General features: G+C 42.1%; 1 protein-coding gene across 2 annotated transcripts in view; it reads left to right on the top strand.

Annotated features, from left to right (window-relative positions):
• Nucleotides 1–16,802, top strand: part of CACNA2D3 (calcium voltage-gated channel auxiliary subunit alpha2delta 3) — an 870,293-nt gene that overhangs the window by 442,645 nt on the left and 410,846 nt on the right. For both annotated transcript variants that reach the window (XM_018038437.1, XM_018038438.1), the window contains exons 7-9: nucleotides 3,673–3,733; nucleotides 3,828–3,978; nucleotides 16,424–16,498. In XM_018038437.1, the coding sequence (XP_017893926.1) occupies nucleotides 3,673–3,733; nucleotides 3,828–3,978; nucleotides 16,424–16,498 (287 nt within the window). The remainder of the gene's footprint in view (nucleotides 1–3,672; nucleotides 3,734–3,827; nucleotides 3,979–16,423; nucleotides 16,499–16,802) is intronic.

Genomic DNA, 16,802 nt, shown 5'->3' with positions numbered 1-16,802 from the left:
TTTTTTTTTCTAGGATCCTTTTTTCTTTTTAGGATGCTTCTTTTCATGTTTAGAGTGGTACAATAGAATGAATCAGTGGTAAATGTACTTGCCCTTAGGCAGAAAGGATGTTTCTTCGTTCTTACAAAAGTGTGTCCTGAGTTTTTGCTTTGTTCTAAGCCCCATGTGAGGCCCTTAGGATAAAATGGTGAGCTAAGGGGGAAAAGTCACTCCCCCATGAAGCTCCCTCTTGTGGGGAAATACATTCATCAGAGATTTTGGTTACCAGTGAGAGAAACTCAGTTCCAACCTGCTCCAGCAGGGAACACATTTATTGAACCTTTTGACCTTCGGAGGATGCCCAGTTTAGGCTCTGCCCTGTTTGCCCTACTCTTCATTTTCATGTGGCAAGAAGACTATGTTGTGTTAGATGAAATTAATTTCCCTCCAATGTTAGTTTATAATACCTTTGGGAGAGAAACAATAGGATATCGGAATATTGCCCGATATTTTAACACTTATTTAGATTTAAGCACTGAATCTGCCGAAGAGGTTTCAGCATTATTTTCAGTTTCTCCTATGGATATACTGTATGTTCTAGGGACATAGTCCTATAAAAGCTGAGGAAGGTAGGCTAGGCATCACTGATGCTGGCTGTGAAGTCTAGAGTGCCACAGAGAGAAGGCTGCATGGCAGTGAAATCTGCTGCTGAACAGCACCATTCTTTCTATCTTGAGGTGCATGCCCCAGCCAGCCTGGGTGGGATCTCATAAGCATATTGACACTTCCAGAAATTATGTGCTTCCTAGGGGTGCTTCTTGGTTAAGTGACAATTCCCTGGATCTCAAAGATGTAAGATGAACCATCTATTATTTCTCTGAAGAGATTACTTGATTACTTGAACATTTTCAAAATATTGCTGTGTAAAAAAAATATACTAAAATGTTGAAATATCCTAGGAGAGGTAGTACCCATCTGGGACAGGGTTTCCTGAAGTTTGTCTCCTAAAACATTTTGTTGTGAGATTCATGGGAACAGAAGGGCTCAATGTTCAAATTAATTTGGTAACTGCTGCCTTTTGCTGTTCCAGCAGCAGAGGTTGAAAATGAATTTAAGCAGATTAAAGACCCTCAAGATGTTCATCCCATGGTGTAGAAACCAGTTTTACTTTTATTCACTGAACTCTTGCTAACATCCAGTAAATTCTCATGGAACTGCCTTACACTGCCTGTATAAGGTAGAGAATGATGGCATGGAATTTGGGAGATCAAGTCGTAGTGCTGACTGGAAATCTCAGGAAAATCTGTTAAACTTTGAGAGCCTTGGAGTCCCTGCCTTGAAATGATGATTTGAGCCCAAAGGTCAAATGTGAGTAAGATCATCCTCCAGAGCCCGTCTAGCCCTGATTTTGAGTCAAAGGGTTATCTTTGTTGTGACATCAGGGCAGCTGTGTGTAGAACTGTGTTGAGGTACTGTCTTCGTCCCCTCTGTGTGTATCTCCTTTCCTAACCGGCAAAGGCCTGTAGTTCCGGGTCCCCACTGTCACCTAGCTCTTTCCTCAGTGTAGACACCTCTGCACAGCCACCCCGGCCTTCCTTTGGTTCCTTGAACTCTACGTGCTCTTCTCAGACTTTGGCAGACGTGGTTCTCTCTGCCTTGGATAATCTTCTTTGCCCTGTGGCCACTCTTCATGTTTATTTTACAAGTCCTACATGTTTTACATGTAGTGGGTTAAATAGTGTCCCTCTAAATTCATGTGCCCCTGGAGCCTCACTTGTTACCTTTCATGGAAGTAGGATCTTTGCAGATCTAATATAGTTGGGAAGTGATCCTACTGGATAAGTGTTAAATCCCATGCGGCAAGTGTCCCTGTGAGAGAGGAGGGCGCACAGACACAGAGAGAAGACAGCCATGTGAAGACAGAGAGGAAATTGCAATTACGCAGCGGCAAGTCAGAGAAAGCCGAGTGTTGCTGGGATCTGCCAGAAGCTAAGAAGAGGCGAGGAGAGAGTCTTCCCCAGAGCCTTTCTGAAAAGCACCAAGTTTCAGCATTGCCTGTGTGGAGTTACAAGCCCATTTTCTGGGACAGGATCTCAGTCCCAAAGGAGAATATAGAGTATCACTAATTACTTTCCCCTAGGCCCTGGCCTGAATGCTGGGACAGTAAAACAGGATTGCCTGTTTCTTCTCCAGCGGAGCACACAGTGATGAGGCTGTGCTGAAGGAAGGGTGGCCGAGGAGGGTGAGGTGGAGGATGCGCAGGTGGGGTTACGGCCCAGAACGCTGGCCACAGCTCAAGTCAAGGAATGTCCACTGAATGTCTGCTGTGGGTCAACACATTAAAAATGATTCTCTTTATCTGGACTCAAGCCAGTTCTTGGTGGAGTTATACATTGGAGCAATACTTAGCCTCACTATGGATATAATTTCATTTTATGTGTCAAGACTGTCAACCTAGCTATACTTGGCTTTATACAAATGCAGTGTGTCAGATGTTTTTAAAATAAACTATATTCTTCTCCTTTAGTGTACAATATCATGTCACTTTTATTTTATCTTCATTACCTAATAACCTTCCTTTGGCAGTGGCTTCTCTTACTTGTATTTTCTGATTTGTTACAGAGAATCTTTAAATTAGGTCCATTTGTGGGAGGGAGATGTAGATACAAGGAGAACAGAATAAAATGACTCTTCAGTTTACAAACTTCTATCTCATAGTTATTTCTGAAATGATTAGGCAGTGTTGTCTTAAGCACATACCTATTATCAGCCCAATGTGGTCCAGAGAACTGGCACTTATTAATTGGAAAGGACAATCTCAATACTACAGTCTCAGGCCTTTCTCCTGTGAAAACAATTTTTATGTGTTTATTTTTTTAACTGCAAAATCCTCCATCCCTGAGCAACACTGATGGTTGAAAACAAGGGTTTTCTATCTTACTTTTAGGCAGCAAACACTTTTCTTTTTAAATGAAAGTTTATTCTTAAAAACTAAGTTTTAAATAGAGAATGTGAAGTTTGAATGTATCCCGACCAGTCTGCAAGCCACAAGGCTAAGGATGTTGGATCCCATTTTATGTAAGGGGAAAACCCCCCAGGCTTCAAAGACTGAAATTCAACTTTTATTATGCAGCATAATAAAAGCATAATTAGGGCCATTTTATTTCATTTCATTGTAGAAAGCCAAGCCAAAACAGGGCTGACAAGAGAACAGACTGTGTATATTCTGAGATGGAAACATACTGAATACTTTCTAATGTCCCCACCCCCACCATGCTCTAGACATTACCTGTCTGGGTCCAGGAACAGGGCATGACTCTGCCCAGAAATCTACAAACGATGCAGCCATGTCCAGCAACTTGTAAAACAGTGAGAAATGGCCTTGGAAAACTTAAACTAGCCTTAGGAAGGAGCTGCAGTATTGTCCTTTCTCGATGGACAGTGGGTTACTAAAGATGTCACCACTCTCTAGCAGATCCTGGAGCAGCTGAGCTGAGGCCATGTTTGCTATGGTGTTCCAACCCTAAAGCACCTTCCCAGAGTTGGTGATGGAGCATGTGATGAGCCCCAGGGTTGGTCTTTGCATGTGATTTTTCACCCTGTTCATTCAATCAGCAGAGCAGAACAGCCTTGAAATGCTATGAATAAATATTTGAAGTTTCTGGGTTTCTCATAACTCCATTTTTCTTCTAGGGATTAAATGGGAACCAGATGAGAATGGAGTCATTGCCTTTGACTGCAGGAACCGAAAGTGGTAGGAAATGGTCAAACCTCATAGTAATTTTTTAAAAAAGAAAATTTGCAGAGAGATTCAGAATTCATTTTTGCTTAATTTTCCTCGGACATAGGTACATCCAGGCAGCGACTTCTCCAAAAGACGTGGTCATTTTAGTCGATGTCAGTGGCAGCATGAAAGGGCTCCGTATGACGATCGCAAAGCAAACAGTCTCGTCTATTTTGGATACGCTGGGGGATGACGACTTCTTCAACATAATTGCTGTGAGTGCAGCTGTTTTGTGCTTTCTTTGCACTTTGAATTCACTTGATCTTTTAGCAGCAAGCAGTTAACATTCTTATTGCTTTTGTATACACAGCATTAGATGCCCTAGGACTAGGGCCCGTTAGTCCCATGTGAGTTCATGGAATCATGATATTGGAGGGGTTTCGGGGTCTGGAAAAGCAGCTGGGCACATTTTTTCTCACCTGGCACTCAGGCTTTGTCATCTGGAAGAGTAGCACTGGATTTGGGAACCAAACCTTTTAGAACCTTGGGGAATTAGGCTTAGTGAGATTTTCTTTAAACTACTAGATTTTCTTATGTGGAAATTAATTTTAAGCTAGGTTTGTGTGATGACAATGATAGTAATCATGATGATAAGATATTGAAAATGCAGAGAGCAGGGTAAGGCTCAGAGAGTACTCCATCTTAGCTTCAGAAACAAAAACGGTACTTATTAAGTGCCTACTGTGTGCCATTTGCTTACATTTCATATTTGCATTATCCTCATTCCTCACAGGGGCTGTAGAAGTAGGGGGTAGTTCTGACATTTTCTCAGGTGAAATTGCAGGGATTGAGAGTGTGTCTGTATCTTGGTAGAGGTCACAGAGCTGAAAAGTGAGGAATCTGGGAAACAAGCCCAGTTAGGAACATGCTGGCTGGGCAGGAGCACTGATTCAGGAGTCCATCTCCAGTTCTTTTTCCTCTTCTCCTCAGTTCTCTGGTATGAGTCTTTTTAAGGGTCAAATTTCCCCTATTTCCCTCCAACTCTTTTCCAAAGATGATAGCCACATGAGCCTGGTTCTTTTACTTGAATACTTAGCTAGGTGCTCCTGTGTGCTGGTTACCTGTGCTTTGCTGAATCACCTCTCTCTGGGACACGGAGTGGATGCAGCAGGCGGTGGAGGCAGTGTGGTGAGGGGGACAGAGCTTGGCTTCAGAGTTGGGACTTAGTTTTGAATCCTAATTTTGCCACACACAGTGGCATGTCTTGGGATGAACCACTTGAGTCTGCACCTCAGCCTGTAGCTGGGGCAGGTGCAGTCTCATTGTCCACAGGGTCCCTGCCAACATAACCTGAACTGGTGCACAGGAAGCCAGTGGTAGGGTGTTAAAGAAGGGCTGCTATATGAAGAGTGAGCGGCGAGGACACTCTCCCAAGAGTACTATTGCTATGTCTGTATGGCTTCTCTGGGCCCCTGAGCAGAGTGTGTCATCGTGGAACCCTATTTCTGGGCAGTCTTCTGCATGGGCATGACATCCACTTTTATTTGCTGGCCAGAGGGCCCAGGTGTTGAAGTGACTCTGGGCTTGTAGAAGGGATTGCTTGATTAGTGTCCTGCCTGCTTCTGATGAGGCTTGGAGCAGAAAGGCACAACAACAGGGCACCATGATTTAATAGCTTCAGATTTTAAAAAACCCTAAAAAGCAAAAGGAAAAGAAAGAGAATAATAAATTCCGTGGGACCAGAGGTTAGTCTTATTTATTCATTGAACTGTCCCTAGTGCCTAGGACAGTACCTGGCAAATAGTAGTTTGAATCCTTGTTTAATGAGTTATATCAGCATTTTCTTTCCATGGAGTACCACTGCTAAGTGTCCCCATGTAGATGATGTTATTGGATCTTCACCCCAGTTCTGTATTGCTTGACATGGAGACAGAGGTATGAGGAGATGACACAGTGAGGACTTAAAAACTGTCCAGGTTCCCCACATCCTCTTTCCTGGGCAGAAATGAAGGCAATGTCGTTGAACCACTCAGCCATCTTACTGTGAAACTGTATGGCCTCAGGCATAGCTCTTTGAAGATTTTTTAGATGGAACTTTGGGGTTCCAAATCAAGAAAAGTTACTTTGGTTACCAGTCTCATTGTGAATATGCAGACGTGGCCTGATCCTCACACATCCTGAAGCATTTACAGATAAGAAGCAGCTAATTTGAGACTATCTTTCTTATTAATCTTTAATTACTCATTACAGAAGTATCAGAAATTTGCATAATAAGAAGAGCTAACTAATTACATTGTGAATCCTTTATCAGTCAGGATTTATTGTTCTGTTAACAAAACCAATCGATTGAAATAATCTCTGTAAGATCATTAAGATATACAAACAGTGTCAACTCAATAATGAAGCGAGGGTGATTAAGATAGTTAAAAGTAGACATGTCAGTTATTATAGAACAGTTAAAGAAAATATTTATTTTTTTACCCCAAATTGGTTGCTTATATAAAGAAACCCATTAGAGGGCCCATTAATCCTCACTGTACATCTATTTATTAGTTTTCAACATAAATGATCAGCTTCAAGACTATTTACATAATTATTTTGACATCTATAAGGATTCTCTGAACTTTTTTTATTTGAAGACTCTATAGTAAAATCATGAACTCTGTTCCCTTAATGGATAAGGGGATGGAGCAGATATGTTCAAATTTATTTTAAAAGCCTGAGGTCCTAAAAAGAACCACTAATTAGTAGTAACTCTTAACGTACTGATTGCTTTTAATGTAGGCAACATAGATAAAAATTTTAAAAAACTCTGTAATGTTCCCATTCCCTTTCCTTTGGCACATATTCTTCCAAATTTTTCTATATATATAAACACATATTTTTCCCATAAAAATCAAATCCTATTTTATAGAATATTCAGCAACTTGCTTCTATCCTCATATTGTATCAAGTGTATCTGTAGAACAGAGAATCCCATCCTCTAGAGTTTGCCTTAATTTTTTAACCAGTCCCCCTTTGTTGGACACTATACAGTTACTAACCTCTTTTCTACATAAGAGTGCTACAATCCATGGACTCGTGCAGATATTTTTGTAAGACTGGGTATGTGTCTGTTGAATAAACTCTGAAAGTTAAATTGCTACACTGAAGGAGAGTCTGCACAGAATTAGGAATTATCAGAATGTCCACTAAGTAGGTTATAATATTTACATACTTTAGAAACTGTGTTGTCAGCTCCATCTGACATAACTAAATACCAAATATTGAGTGGCTTAAACAACATTAATTTATTTTCTCCTAGTTACAGAGGCTAGAAAGTTTAAAATCAAGGTCTGGCAGGACTTAGTTTCTGATGAAAATTCTCTTCCTTGCTTGCATATAGCCTCTTTCTGGTCTGCACATATGGGCTTTTCTGCCTATGCTTGTGCAGAAAGAAAGAGAAAGAGGGCAAGCTCTCTCATGTCTCCTCTTATCAGGGCACAGTCCCATCACAAGAGTCCTACCTTCCTGACCTCATCTAACTGTAATTATATATTATATATGGCCATAATAATATGTCCCACCAGTCCCATCTTCAAATACCATCACACTGTGGATTAAGGGTTTCAACATATGAATTAAGTGGAGGACACAAACATTCAGTCCATAACAACAGTATTTTGAGGGTCCTAACATTAGATTTGTAATTGGCAAGTCTTCATTTGCATGTTCTTAAATCACCTCTTCCAACCCTAAATGTGTTTCACCAGTTTTACCTTGACAGATTGTGTGGTGGTTTATTCCTCTGTCTCCTTTTCCAATTTTTACAGTGGCAGAATTGCTCTAGGAGTATGCTGTATGTTTTTCCTTTGTCTGTCTAAAGTGGTCACTTGGCTGTCTAGAGGAAGACACAATGCAGGCTGTTATGAGTATAGGAGGCTGTGATATTTGAAAATCCAGCAGGATGCCCTGCAAATCTGCTTGAGTGCATTGTTCTTGTTGACTGGATTCCATTTACGGGAGGGGACATTATCATTTCACCCTTCATTACACTGTCAGTTTTCTCTTGCTTGCTGGGTAGATGTTTGAGAAGACATTTCAGTGTTTTCAGTTCAGTTCAGTTAATCAGTAGTGTCCTATTCTTGGCCTCCCTGTCCATCACCAACTCCCAGAGTTTACTCAAACTCATGTTCAGTGAGTTGGTGACGCCATCCAACCATCTCATCCTCTGTCGTGCCCTTCTCTTCCTGCCTTCAATCTTTCCCAGCATCAGGGTCTTATTCAATGAGTCAGCTCTTTGCATCATGTGGCCAAAGTATTGGAGTTTCAGCTTCAGCATCAGTCCTTCCAATGAACACCCAGGACTGATCTCCTTTAGGATGGACTGGTTGGATCTTCTTGTAGTCCAAGGGACTCTCAAGAGTCTTCTCCAATACCACAGTTCAAAAGCATCAATTCTGTGGCACTCAGCTTTCTTTACAGTCCATCTTTCACATCCATACATGACTACTGGAAAAACCATAGCCTTGACTAGATGGACCTTTGTTGGCAAGGTAATGTCTCTGTTTTTTAATATGCTGTCTAGGTTGGTCATAACTTTCCTTCCAAGGAGCAAGTGTCTTTTAATTTCATGGCTGCAATCACCATCTGCAGTGATTTTGGAGCCCCCAAAAATAAAGTCTGCCGCTGTTTCCACTGTTTCACCATCTATTTCCCATGAAGTGATGGGACCAGATGCCATGATCTTCATTTTCTGAATGTTGAGCTTTAAGCCAACTTTTTACTCTCCTCTTTCACTTTCATCAGGAGGCTTTTGAGTTCCTCTTCACTTTCTGTCATAAGGGTGGTGTCATCTGCATATCTGAGGTTATTGATATTTCTCCCAGCAAGCTTGATTCCAGCTTGTGCTTCTTCCAGCCCAGCATTTCTCATGATGTACTCTGCATATAAGTTAAATAAGCAGGGTGACAATATACAGCCTTGATGTGCTCCTTTTCCTATTTGGAACCAGTCTGTTGTTCCATGTCCTGTTCCAACTGTTGCTTCCTGACCTGCGTACAGATTTCTCAAGAGGCAGGTTAGGTGGTCTGGTATTCCCATCTCTTGAAGAATTTTCCACAGTTTGTTGTGGTCCACACAGTCAAAGGCTTTGGCATAGTCAATAAAGAAGAAGTAGATATTTTTCTGGAACTCTCTTGCTTTTGCAAAGATCCAACGGACGTTGGCAATTTTTTTTCTCTGGTTCCTCTGCCTTTTCTAAATCCAGCTTGAACATCTGGAAGTTCATGGTTCACGTACTGTTGAAGCCTGGCTTGGAGAATTTTGAGCATTACTTTACTAGCATGTGAGATGAGTGCAATTGTGCGGTAGTTTGAGCATTCTTTGGCATTGCCTTTCTTTGGGATTGGAATGAAAACTGACCTTTTCCAGTCCTGTGGCCACGGCCAAGTTTTCCAAATGTGCTGTCATCTTGAGTGCAACACTTTCACAGCATCATCTTTCAGGATTTGAAATAGCTAAACTGGAATTCCATCACCTCCACTAGCTTTGTTCGTAGTGATGCTTCCTAAGGCCCACTTGACTTCACATTCCAGGATGTCTGGCTCTAGGTTGGTGGTTACACTATCGTGATTATCTGGGTCTTGAAGATCATTTTTGTATAGATCTTCTGTGTATTCTTGCCACCTCTTCTTAATATCTTCTGCCTCTGTTAGATCCATACCATTTCTGTCATTTATCGAGCCCATTTTTCATGCAGTGTTCCTTGGTATCTCTAATTTTCTTGAAGAGATCTCTAGACTTTCCCATTCTACTGTTTTCCTCTATTTCTTTGTGTTGATCACTGAGGAAGGCTTTCTTATCTCTGCTTGGTATTCTTTTGAACTCTGCATTCAAATGGGTATATCTTGCCTTTCTCCTTTGCTTTTCACTTCTCTTATATTTATAGCTATTTGTAAGGCCTCCTCAGACAGCCATTTTGCCTTTTTGCATTTCTTTTCCTTGGGGATGGTCTTGATCCCTGTCTCCTGTACAATGTCATGAATGGGGAGAAAGTAAAAAGTACAATCTTAATAATGTTGGAAGCTTTTGTACTTTATAGACTTTTTGGTTGTACAATTCTAATTCATCCTTGCCATTTGATTTTCAGTGCCATAATGGAGAAGGAAAGAAGGGAATTTAAATAGTGGAAAAGATTTTCCTTGCCCATTCCAGCCATTTTACATATTTGCGTGTTTGTATTACCTTCATTGCTAACTGCATCTTACATGTTATACTGAAAATTTCTTTCTAGATCTTTCCAGAGAATAAAAATGAAAAGATAATGCTAAAACTTGTTTTAGTTTTCCTGAGCAGGATATTGCAAAATCTATCTAAGATCAATGAACTAAATGATTAAATTATGAAAAATTGTTGAAATATGAGAGTGATTTTGTGCAGTTGAAGTTAAAATTTAAGGTCAAACCACTGGTGCATGAAGAGAGATGTTTCTGACAAGAGAAAAGCCATATTTTTCTGATTCACTTTGAAGTCTAACTCCAAGCCATGCATTAAATTAACAATATTATCATAAAAATGAGAGTGCTAATTCTGTTCCATGCTGAAATTTGAAAAATGATTTTACAGAAGCCTAAGCCATGCATTAAATGAACACAGTATTAACTGGGCTGATATTGTTAAATCAATTTAAATGCCTCCTGTAGGCCGTGTTTGTGCAGAGTTGAATAGGGAAGAGCGTCATTTGTTAGTTCAACTCAGAACTTTCTGGTGCCCTGGTTTTAATTTGCAGATTTTCTTCAGAGCTGTTTCTCCAGTGCTTTGCCTGCTGTGGATTTGCTCTTTAAAGTAATCGATTCCGTATTAAAAGTATAAGGATGGTATTTTCTGTCGGTGCTCATTTGTCCTGTATTACTAATTATGTCCAGTTGTGTTTCAAATTACACAAGAATCTTTTGTAATGCAAAAGATCCCTGGGATGCCTTGTGTTGGTGAAAATATTGTGGGTTCATCTGCTTCATTACATAATCTCTACACATTTTCATTCTAAAGGTTATTTAATCAAAAGTGTACCAATAAAGCCATAAAGTATTTAATAGAGTTCCAGCAGTTCTGCATCACTTTCTTGCATTGTATAATCATGCCAGTATTTTAACTCTGTGCTTTTTTGGTTTTTGTTTTGTGCCACTTAGGATTCTCTAAAATGTACCGATTTACTTCCTTTGCATTTTATCATCTGTTTTTTGAAGAGGCTAGAGATTCTCATCATATTATTTTATTTATTTTTTTGTCTTTGTGTCAACTTTTTTTCTTCTTTAGGCTTTGTTTCTAATCTTTTCCATCAGGAATCTTTAATTTTGCCTTTCATTTCTTTGTTCTGGTTATTTATTTATTCAGCAAATGCTATTGAGTGCTGTGAGTTAAGTACTGGGGCTGCTTTGGTAGGTAAGGAAAACAGGTTTTCTTCCCACATGAGCTTTAAGGTTTGGGGTTTGCTTGTGTTGGGTATGGACGCTACCAGGAAGAAAGAAGGTGCTCTCAGTCTAGTGTAGACAGAGCAGTCTCAGAGAAGGGCAGGATAGTGTGGAGGCTGAGAGAGCACAGAACTGGGCCATGCAGCCAGCTAGGACTCAGTGGTGGCTTCTTGGAATAAGCAATGATGAAGTGAACACTTAAAGACAGATAGGCATTAACCAGGAGTATGCAGTGAGGTAGGGCAGGAAAAAGAGCCAACAATTGAGGAGGAAAGTGCTGTTTTCAAATTGTAATAAATCCTCTCCCACCCTCAGGGAGTATAGACCCGGCTGGCTTGACTGAAAGGAGTTCAGTGACTGGATGTAGTGGACTAGGGGGGTGAATGTGGGAAGCAGAGAGAACGGGTGAGTGGGGGTGATGCGGAAAAGAATGGTACTGGGTTGAGAGGGTCGGTCCAGGTCAATCTGTGTGTTCAGCCAGGTAGAGGAACTAGCACATCCCCTGAAGACAGGGAAGAAGTCTGAGCTGAAGGGTGCCGTGTCCACATGTTCCCTAAAGTCTCTCCCTCCTTCATGAGGCCTTTCCTCAGTCTCTCTTATAGGCAGCTGATCATCCTGTTCTGTTAGGCCTGAGAGATGTGTTGCTTTCATTGATCACCTCCAGCTTCCAACGTTAAGCAGGATTTTGAATCCCCAGTATCATGCAGAACCCACAGTAACCTGCCCTTTTCTCTCCGGTCTCTGGGCTGAAATTTACACAAGCCAGCATGTGACATGATTCTGCACCAGTGCTAAAGCTTCCATGAATCTTAGCTGGTGAACCCAACCCATTTATTCTTTGTTTTTAGATTCTTCCCTCCAAAGTTCTGGCCATTCATTGAATGAAACTTGGCTTTCCTCTTTTTCATCATCATTAAAATTCTCGTTGAGGATTTTGCTGTGTCCTTAAAATGAGAGATTTGGGAATACTTCCGGAGATTGGTAAAAAGGAAAAAAAAAGGCAGATAGTGATGTATCCCTTGCTGCCAGAGTATAGAGTTTGGTGGTTGGCCTGAAGAGAGAGTAGTGGGTTGTAGCCTGACATGTGAAGAATAACATGGGTTTCTTTTGAGCAACCCTCCCCGCCCCCACGTTTTTTTTTTTTTTTGGTGGACCATGGGCACTTTCCTGGTAGTTCAGATGGTAAAGAATCTGCCTGTGGTGTAGGAGATCTGGGTTCGATTCCTGGGTCAGGAAGATCCTCTGGATAAGGGAATGGCAACCCATTCCAGTATTCTTGCCTGGAGAATCCCATGGACAAAGAAGCCTGGCAGGCTGTAGTCCATGGGGTCACAAAGAGTCGGACATCAACTGAGCGACTAACACTTACTTAGTTATGACATCACAGATAAGTACTTTTTACTGTGAAAAGGAAAAGCATATATTATTGAGCACATTCTTTTACTAATAAAAGTAAGAGGAAGTGTTTCCATGATTACCCCACAGTGATGATCATGGGCAAATTTAGCCAGTGTTTGATATCTGTGACACATGGCAAATGCTTAGTTAATATCCAGGAGGGAAACGAACAAAGGATTTCATGGCAGATACCTTCCTATGAAGGGATTTGGCAGTAGGCCACCAGCACTGTCTTGGCTCCCTGTCTGCCAAAGACCCAGGTTATTGGGAGGGTTCAGAGTTTGGCAAGGAGTGGGCAGCATGCAGCTGCACAATGTGGTGGTTTCTGTCTCAACTGTTTCGAGTCACCTGTGCGTAGTGGAGCAGTGCTTCTTTCCACCAGATACGGTGTCTGTGCTCTCTGGGGAGGGCAGGGGCATGTGAGCCCTGTTTCCAAGAGTAGGTCATGGTTGTTGCCCCACCTCTTTCCTACTCACCGCCTCCTGTTTCCTACTCACCACCTCCTGTATAGTCTGTTAGTCTTCTATGAAGCACACAGCACAGTCACATATATATTTTCTTTCTTTCTTGGTCTCATGCACCCACACACTTTCTTTCTCTTTCTTCCATGAGGGTTCTGTGTTGACTCTTCACTGAACCATCTCATTTCATCCTCACAGTAAGTTCATGAGAGATGTTGGTAACAATCCCCATTCCCCTAATATGAACAGTGACTTTAAAGAGCAGAGATGCTTTAGCGAAGATCACCTAGCTAGTGTGTGTCTGAGCCTGGATTTGAACCCACCCTGTTTGCCCCAGTTGCTTTAGCTCTATGCTCTACCCTTGTGTCAATCAGAGGAGAAGAGCCAACCAGGTAGGCGAAAGGAAGAAGGAAACTGACAGCGACTGGTATCTTGAGTCTGTGTGGCAGATTCTAAGCTCTTTAAAGAGTGAAAGTTCTTTGTCCATCTTCTCATCATGTGATTGATTAGTGGGCTGGCTGGACCATCTCTAGGGCTGCCTTGGCTCTCTCCTATCCTGCTAAGAGACTCCTTCCATTTTCCAGAAACTTGCAGGAAAGACTAAAAATTTGAGGAGAGAGGGAGGTAGTTGAGTGCCTCCCTAGAGTTCACTCCTAGTCATGGGAGGGAGCCAGAGCCAATGGCTGAACATTATTGCATCTGGCTAATGATTATGTGGGCTTATTCAGTGGCTCACTGTTAAAGGATCTGCCTGCAATGCAGAGTCACAGAAAATGCAGGTTTAGTCTCTGGGTTATGAAGATCCCCTGGAGGAGGGCATAGCAACCACTCCAGTATTCTTACCTGGAGAATCCCATGACCAGAGGAGCCTGGAGGGCTACAGTCCATGGGGTCACATAGAGTCAGACACAAATGAAACGACTTAGTGTGCATGCAGGCAATGATTATGTGCATTGCATCTTTTTCTGTAAGACCATTGATATCTAATTGTTTAAGTAGAGATGAAGGAGAACTGAAGGAAGCCATTGTATCTTAGGAGTGGAGGTGACCAGACCTTTATCGTAAATCAACTCGGCCATCTCACATCACTGTTTCACAAAGTGGAAATATAGGGGACATCCATTAAAATGCAGAAATGGAAAGTTTTCCAAATGGAGAGCTGCTGGGAGCCTGGGAGCAGCTCTGCACACAGGGTGCTCTTGGTGTCCCCCTCCGGAGGAGTGCTGGGTAGCATGGTGAGCATGCACAGCCCACGGGCCTCTCTGGCACAGCCGCCTGGTGTGTGCTGTTCCCTCACATGGACAGCTGAGCCCAGCTCCCTTTGGTGATACAGTCCAGATTGCTCAGCATAGTTTTGTCCTGATGCAGTCAAGGGAAATTAGTTAACTGCAAGCTTGGATGATGCCACTAACAAGCTGGCGGGGGTTCAGAAGAGCAGATTCCTCCGTTGTGGCCACGACTTGTGCAGTGACAATGAGCATGGTTTTGATTACTGCACATGTTCCTCCTTGATGAGGGCAAGAACTGCTTGGTCTTCTTTACTTGTAAGCCCCCACTGCGGCCCCCTACACATACAGGCCTTTACATACCAAAGCAATTTCAGGTATTTTGCCTTGTTGGATCTTCACAGGGGGCTGTGGAGGGTTAACAGAAGGTGAATTAGCACATTATACATACGAATCTGGGATCAGAGATGTTTAGTGACTTCCCCAAGGCCACACAGTTAGTGTATGACTGAGTCAGGACTTGGACCCAAGAGTTCTGACTCCTGCCTCAGATTATATAACACTAAGAATCAATATTGTGAATGTGTTTCAGGCAAAATATAGATAACGTTTTAAAATTTACCTGGAAAATATAGTTGAAAAGTTTGGGGCTGTAAGTTACGGAACAACTGAATGAAAGTTGCTTCATTATATAGACATCTCTTAATCTCATGGAAGAGGCCTCAAGGAGAGCAACTGCAGTTTGGTACCGTGGTTCAACAGTGTCAATAAGGACCCACACTGGATCTATCTTCCTGCTCCGTCTTCCTTGGGCCTTGCTGTCCATTTTTAACCTTGTCAACCTTTGCAACCTCATGGTTTCAAAATAGCTGCTGCACTCCACAGTAGCATCCCAAGAGGGAGAGAAGGCAGTGGAGATAGAAGTCTGAGTTTTCCTTTAATGGAAAGAACAAAAGTTTATGGAAACTGCCCAGAAAGCTTACCTCTTGTGTTTTATTGGCTAGGAATGGATTACTTGACCACTCCCAGTTGCAAGACATGTTATGAAGTTCTGTATCCAACAGAGGGGGACCAAATACTTGTGATTGACTAAGAATAATTATGCTTCAAAAATAAAAGGAAATAAGCTTTAGGAATGGACATATCATCACCTTAGATGAAATCAGTCAACAGAGGCTACTTCCCAGAGGAAGTAAGAATGAGGTGGCCCAGAGGATGAATAGGCACCATTTGGAAGATGCCAAAGGAGTACTTCAGGCAGGAGGCCCAGTGGTGGAAGGCCTGAAGGTTAAGATGGGTCATCTCAGAGGACAGGAAGGGAATTAGGGCTGACCAGTGCTGAGTTTATGGGGAGGGCTAATGGGTGAAGATACAGAAAGGGTAGTGGGGCCAAGTGTCCAGAGTCCTGCCAAGCCCTAGGAATGTTCCTCTGCAGAGCAAAGGGGAGCTCTGAATTGCATTGACAAGAGAGGGCATGATTAGATTTGTGTTTTGAAATGTCCCAGTCTAGCTACAGTGCAGACTCACCATGCTTGATGAGAAAAATTAAAAAGAACAGTCAAATGTTTTCTTCCTAGTTGTGAGCTTTGGACAAAAACAAAGCTTTATTATCTGGGTATTCTGGAATCAAAAATGATTCCTGGCATTGGTCTATGTGGACAGTGGTGTCATCACTACACGTGTGTACTGCTCTAATACCACAAAGCCTCCTATAGGGGAGCATCAAGATCTCTGCTTTCCAACTTTCTGTTGTCACTCATATGTGACCTTCATATGGGTTCCTTGGCTCCATGAAACCAAAGGCAGGAGCTAGAGCCATATCCACCCGAGTTTGGAACACTATTTAGATCTCAGCTGGACCACGTGCTGTCAGCCATACCCCGGGAACCCGTGTTTGGAGTCACCCCTGAAGGATTATCAGTTAACTGTGTACACTCCGGTCACTGTCATCCACCCACATGTGCTCTATAAGCCTCCCACTCAAGCAAGAAATGAATGAAGTCTGTCTTTGCACTTAAACAGAGTTTTTTAAAAACTCTGGACCACCAATTGAGAAAGTCACCTTACAGAAATGAATTGAGCCTGTGATCTTGCTGCTTTTTTGTTTGTATGTGTTATCTTTAAATTATTGTGTACCCCTCATATGTTTAATTGTTTACTTTTGACTGTTTCTTCCCTTTGCAGTATAATGAGGAGCTTCACTACGTGGAACCTTGCCTGAATGGAACATTGGTGCAAGCTGACAGGACAAACAAAGAGGTAAGGCCTGCTGCTGGGCAGGTGCCTGGCACACCCACCTCCCTCACAGTGATCACTAATTGTGTCCTAGTGTTTAGAAACTCATCAAATGCACTGCCCTTTCATTGAGGGCCTTGGAACCCAAGTGTGTAGAACATTTATGAAGAGACCTGAATAAAATCATGGCAGTGAAATGTATTGAGTTTCAATGCTCACTGGTTATGAAACATTCGCATTGATTTTCTTTTTCTTTTGCTCTAAGCACAGCCTGTGTTGTCCTTTTCACCCATATTGACACCATTGAAAGCACACAGCTCTTGATGAG

Source organism: Capra hircus, chromosome 22, assembly GCF_001704415.2.
Source record: "Capra hircus breed San Clemente chromosome 22, ASM170441v1, whole genome shotgun sequence".
Classification (NCBI taxonomy): domain Eukaryota; kingdom Metazoa; phylum Chordata; class Mammalia; order Artiodactyla; family Bovidae; genus Capra; species Capra hircus.
This window is presented reverse-complemented; position numbering and strand designations above follow the sequence as displayed.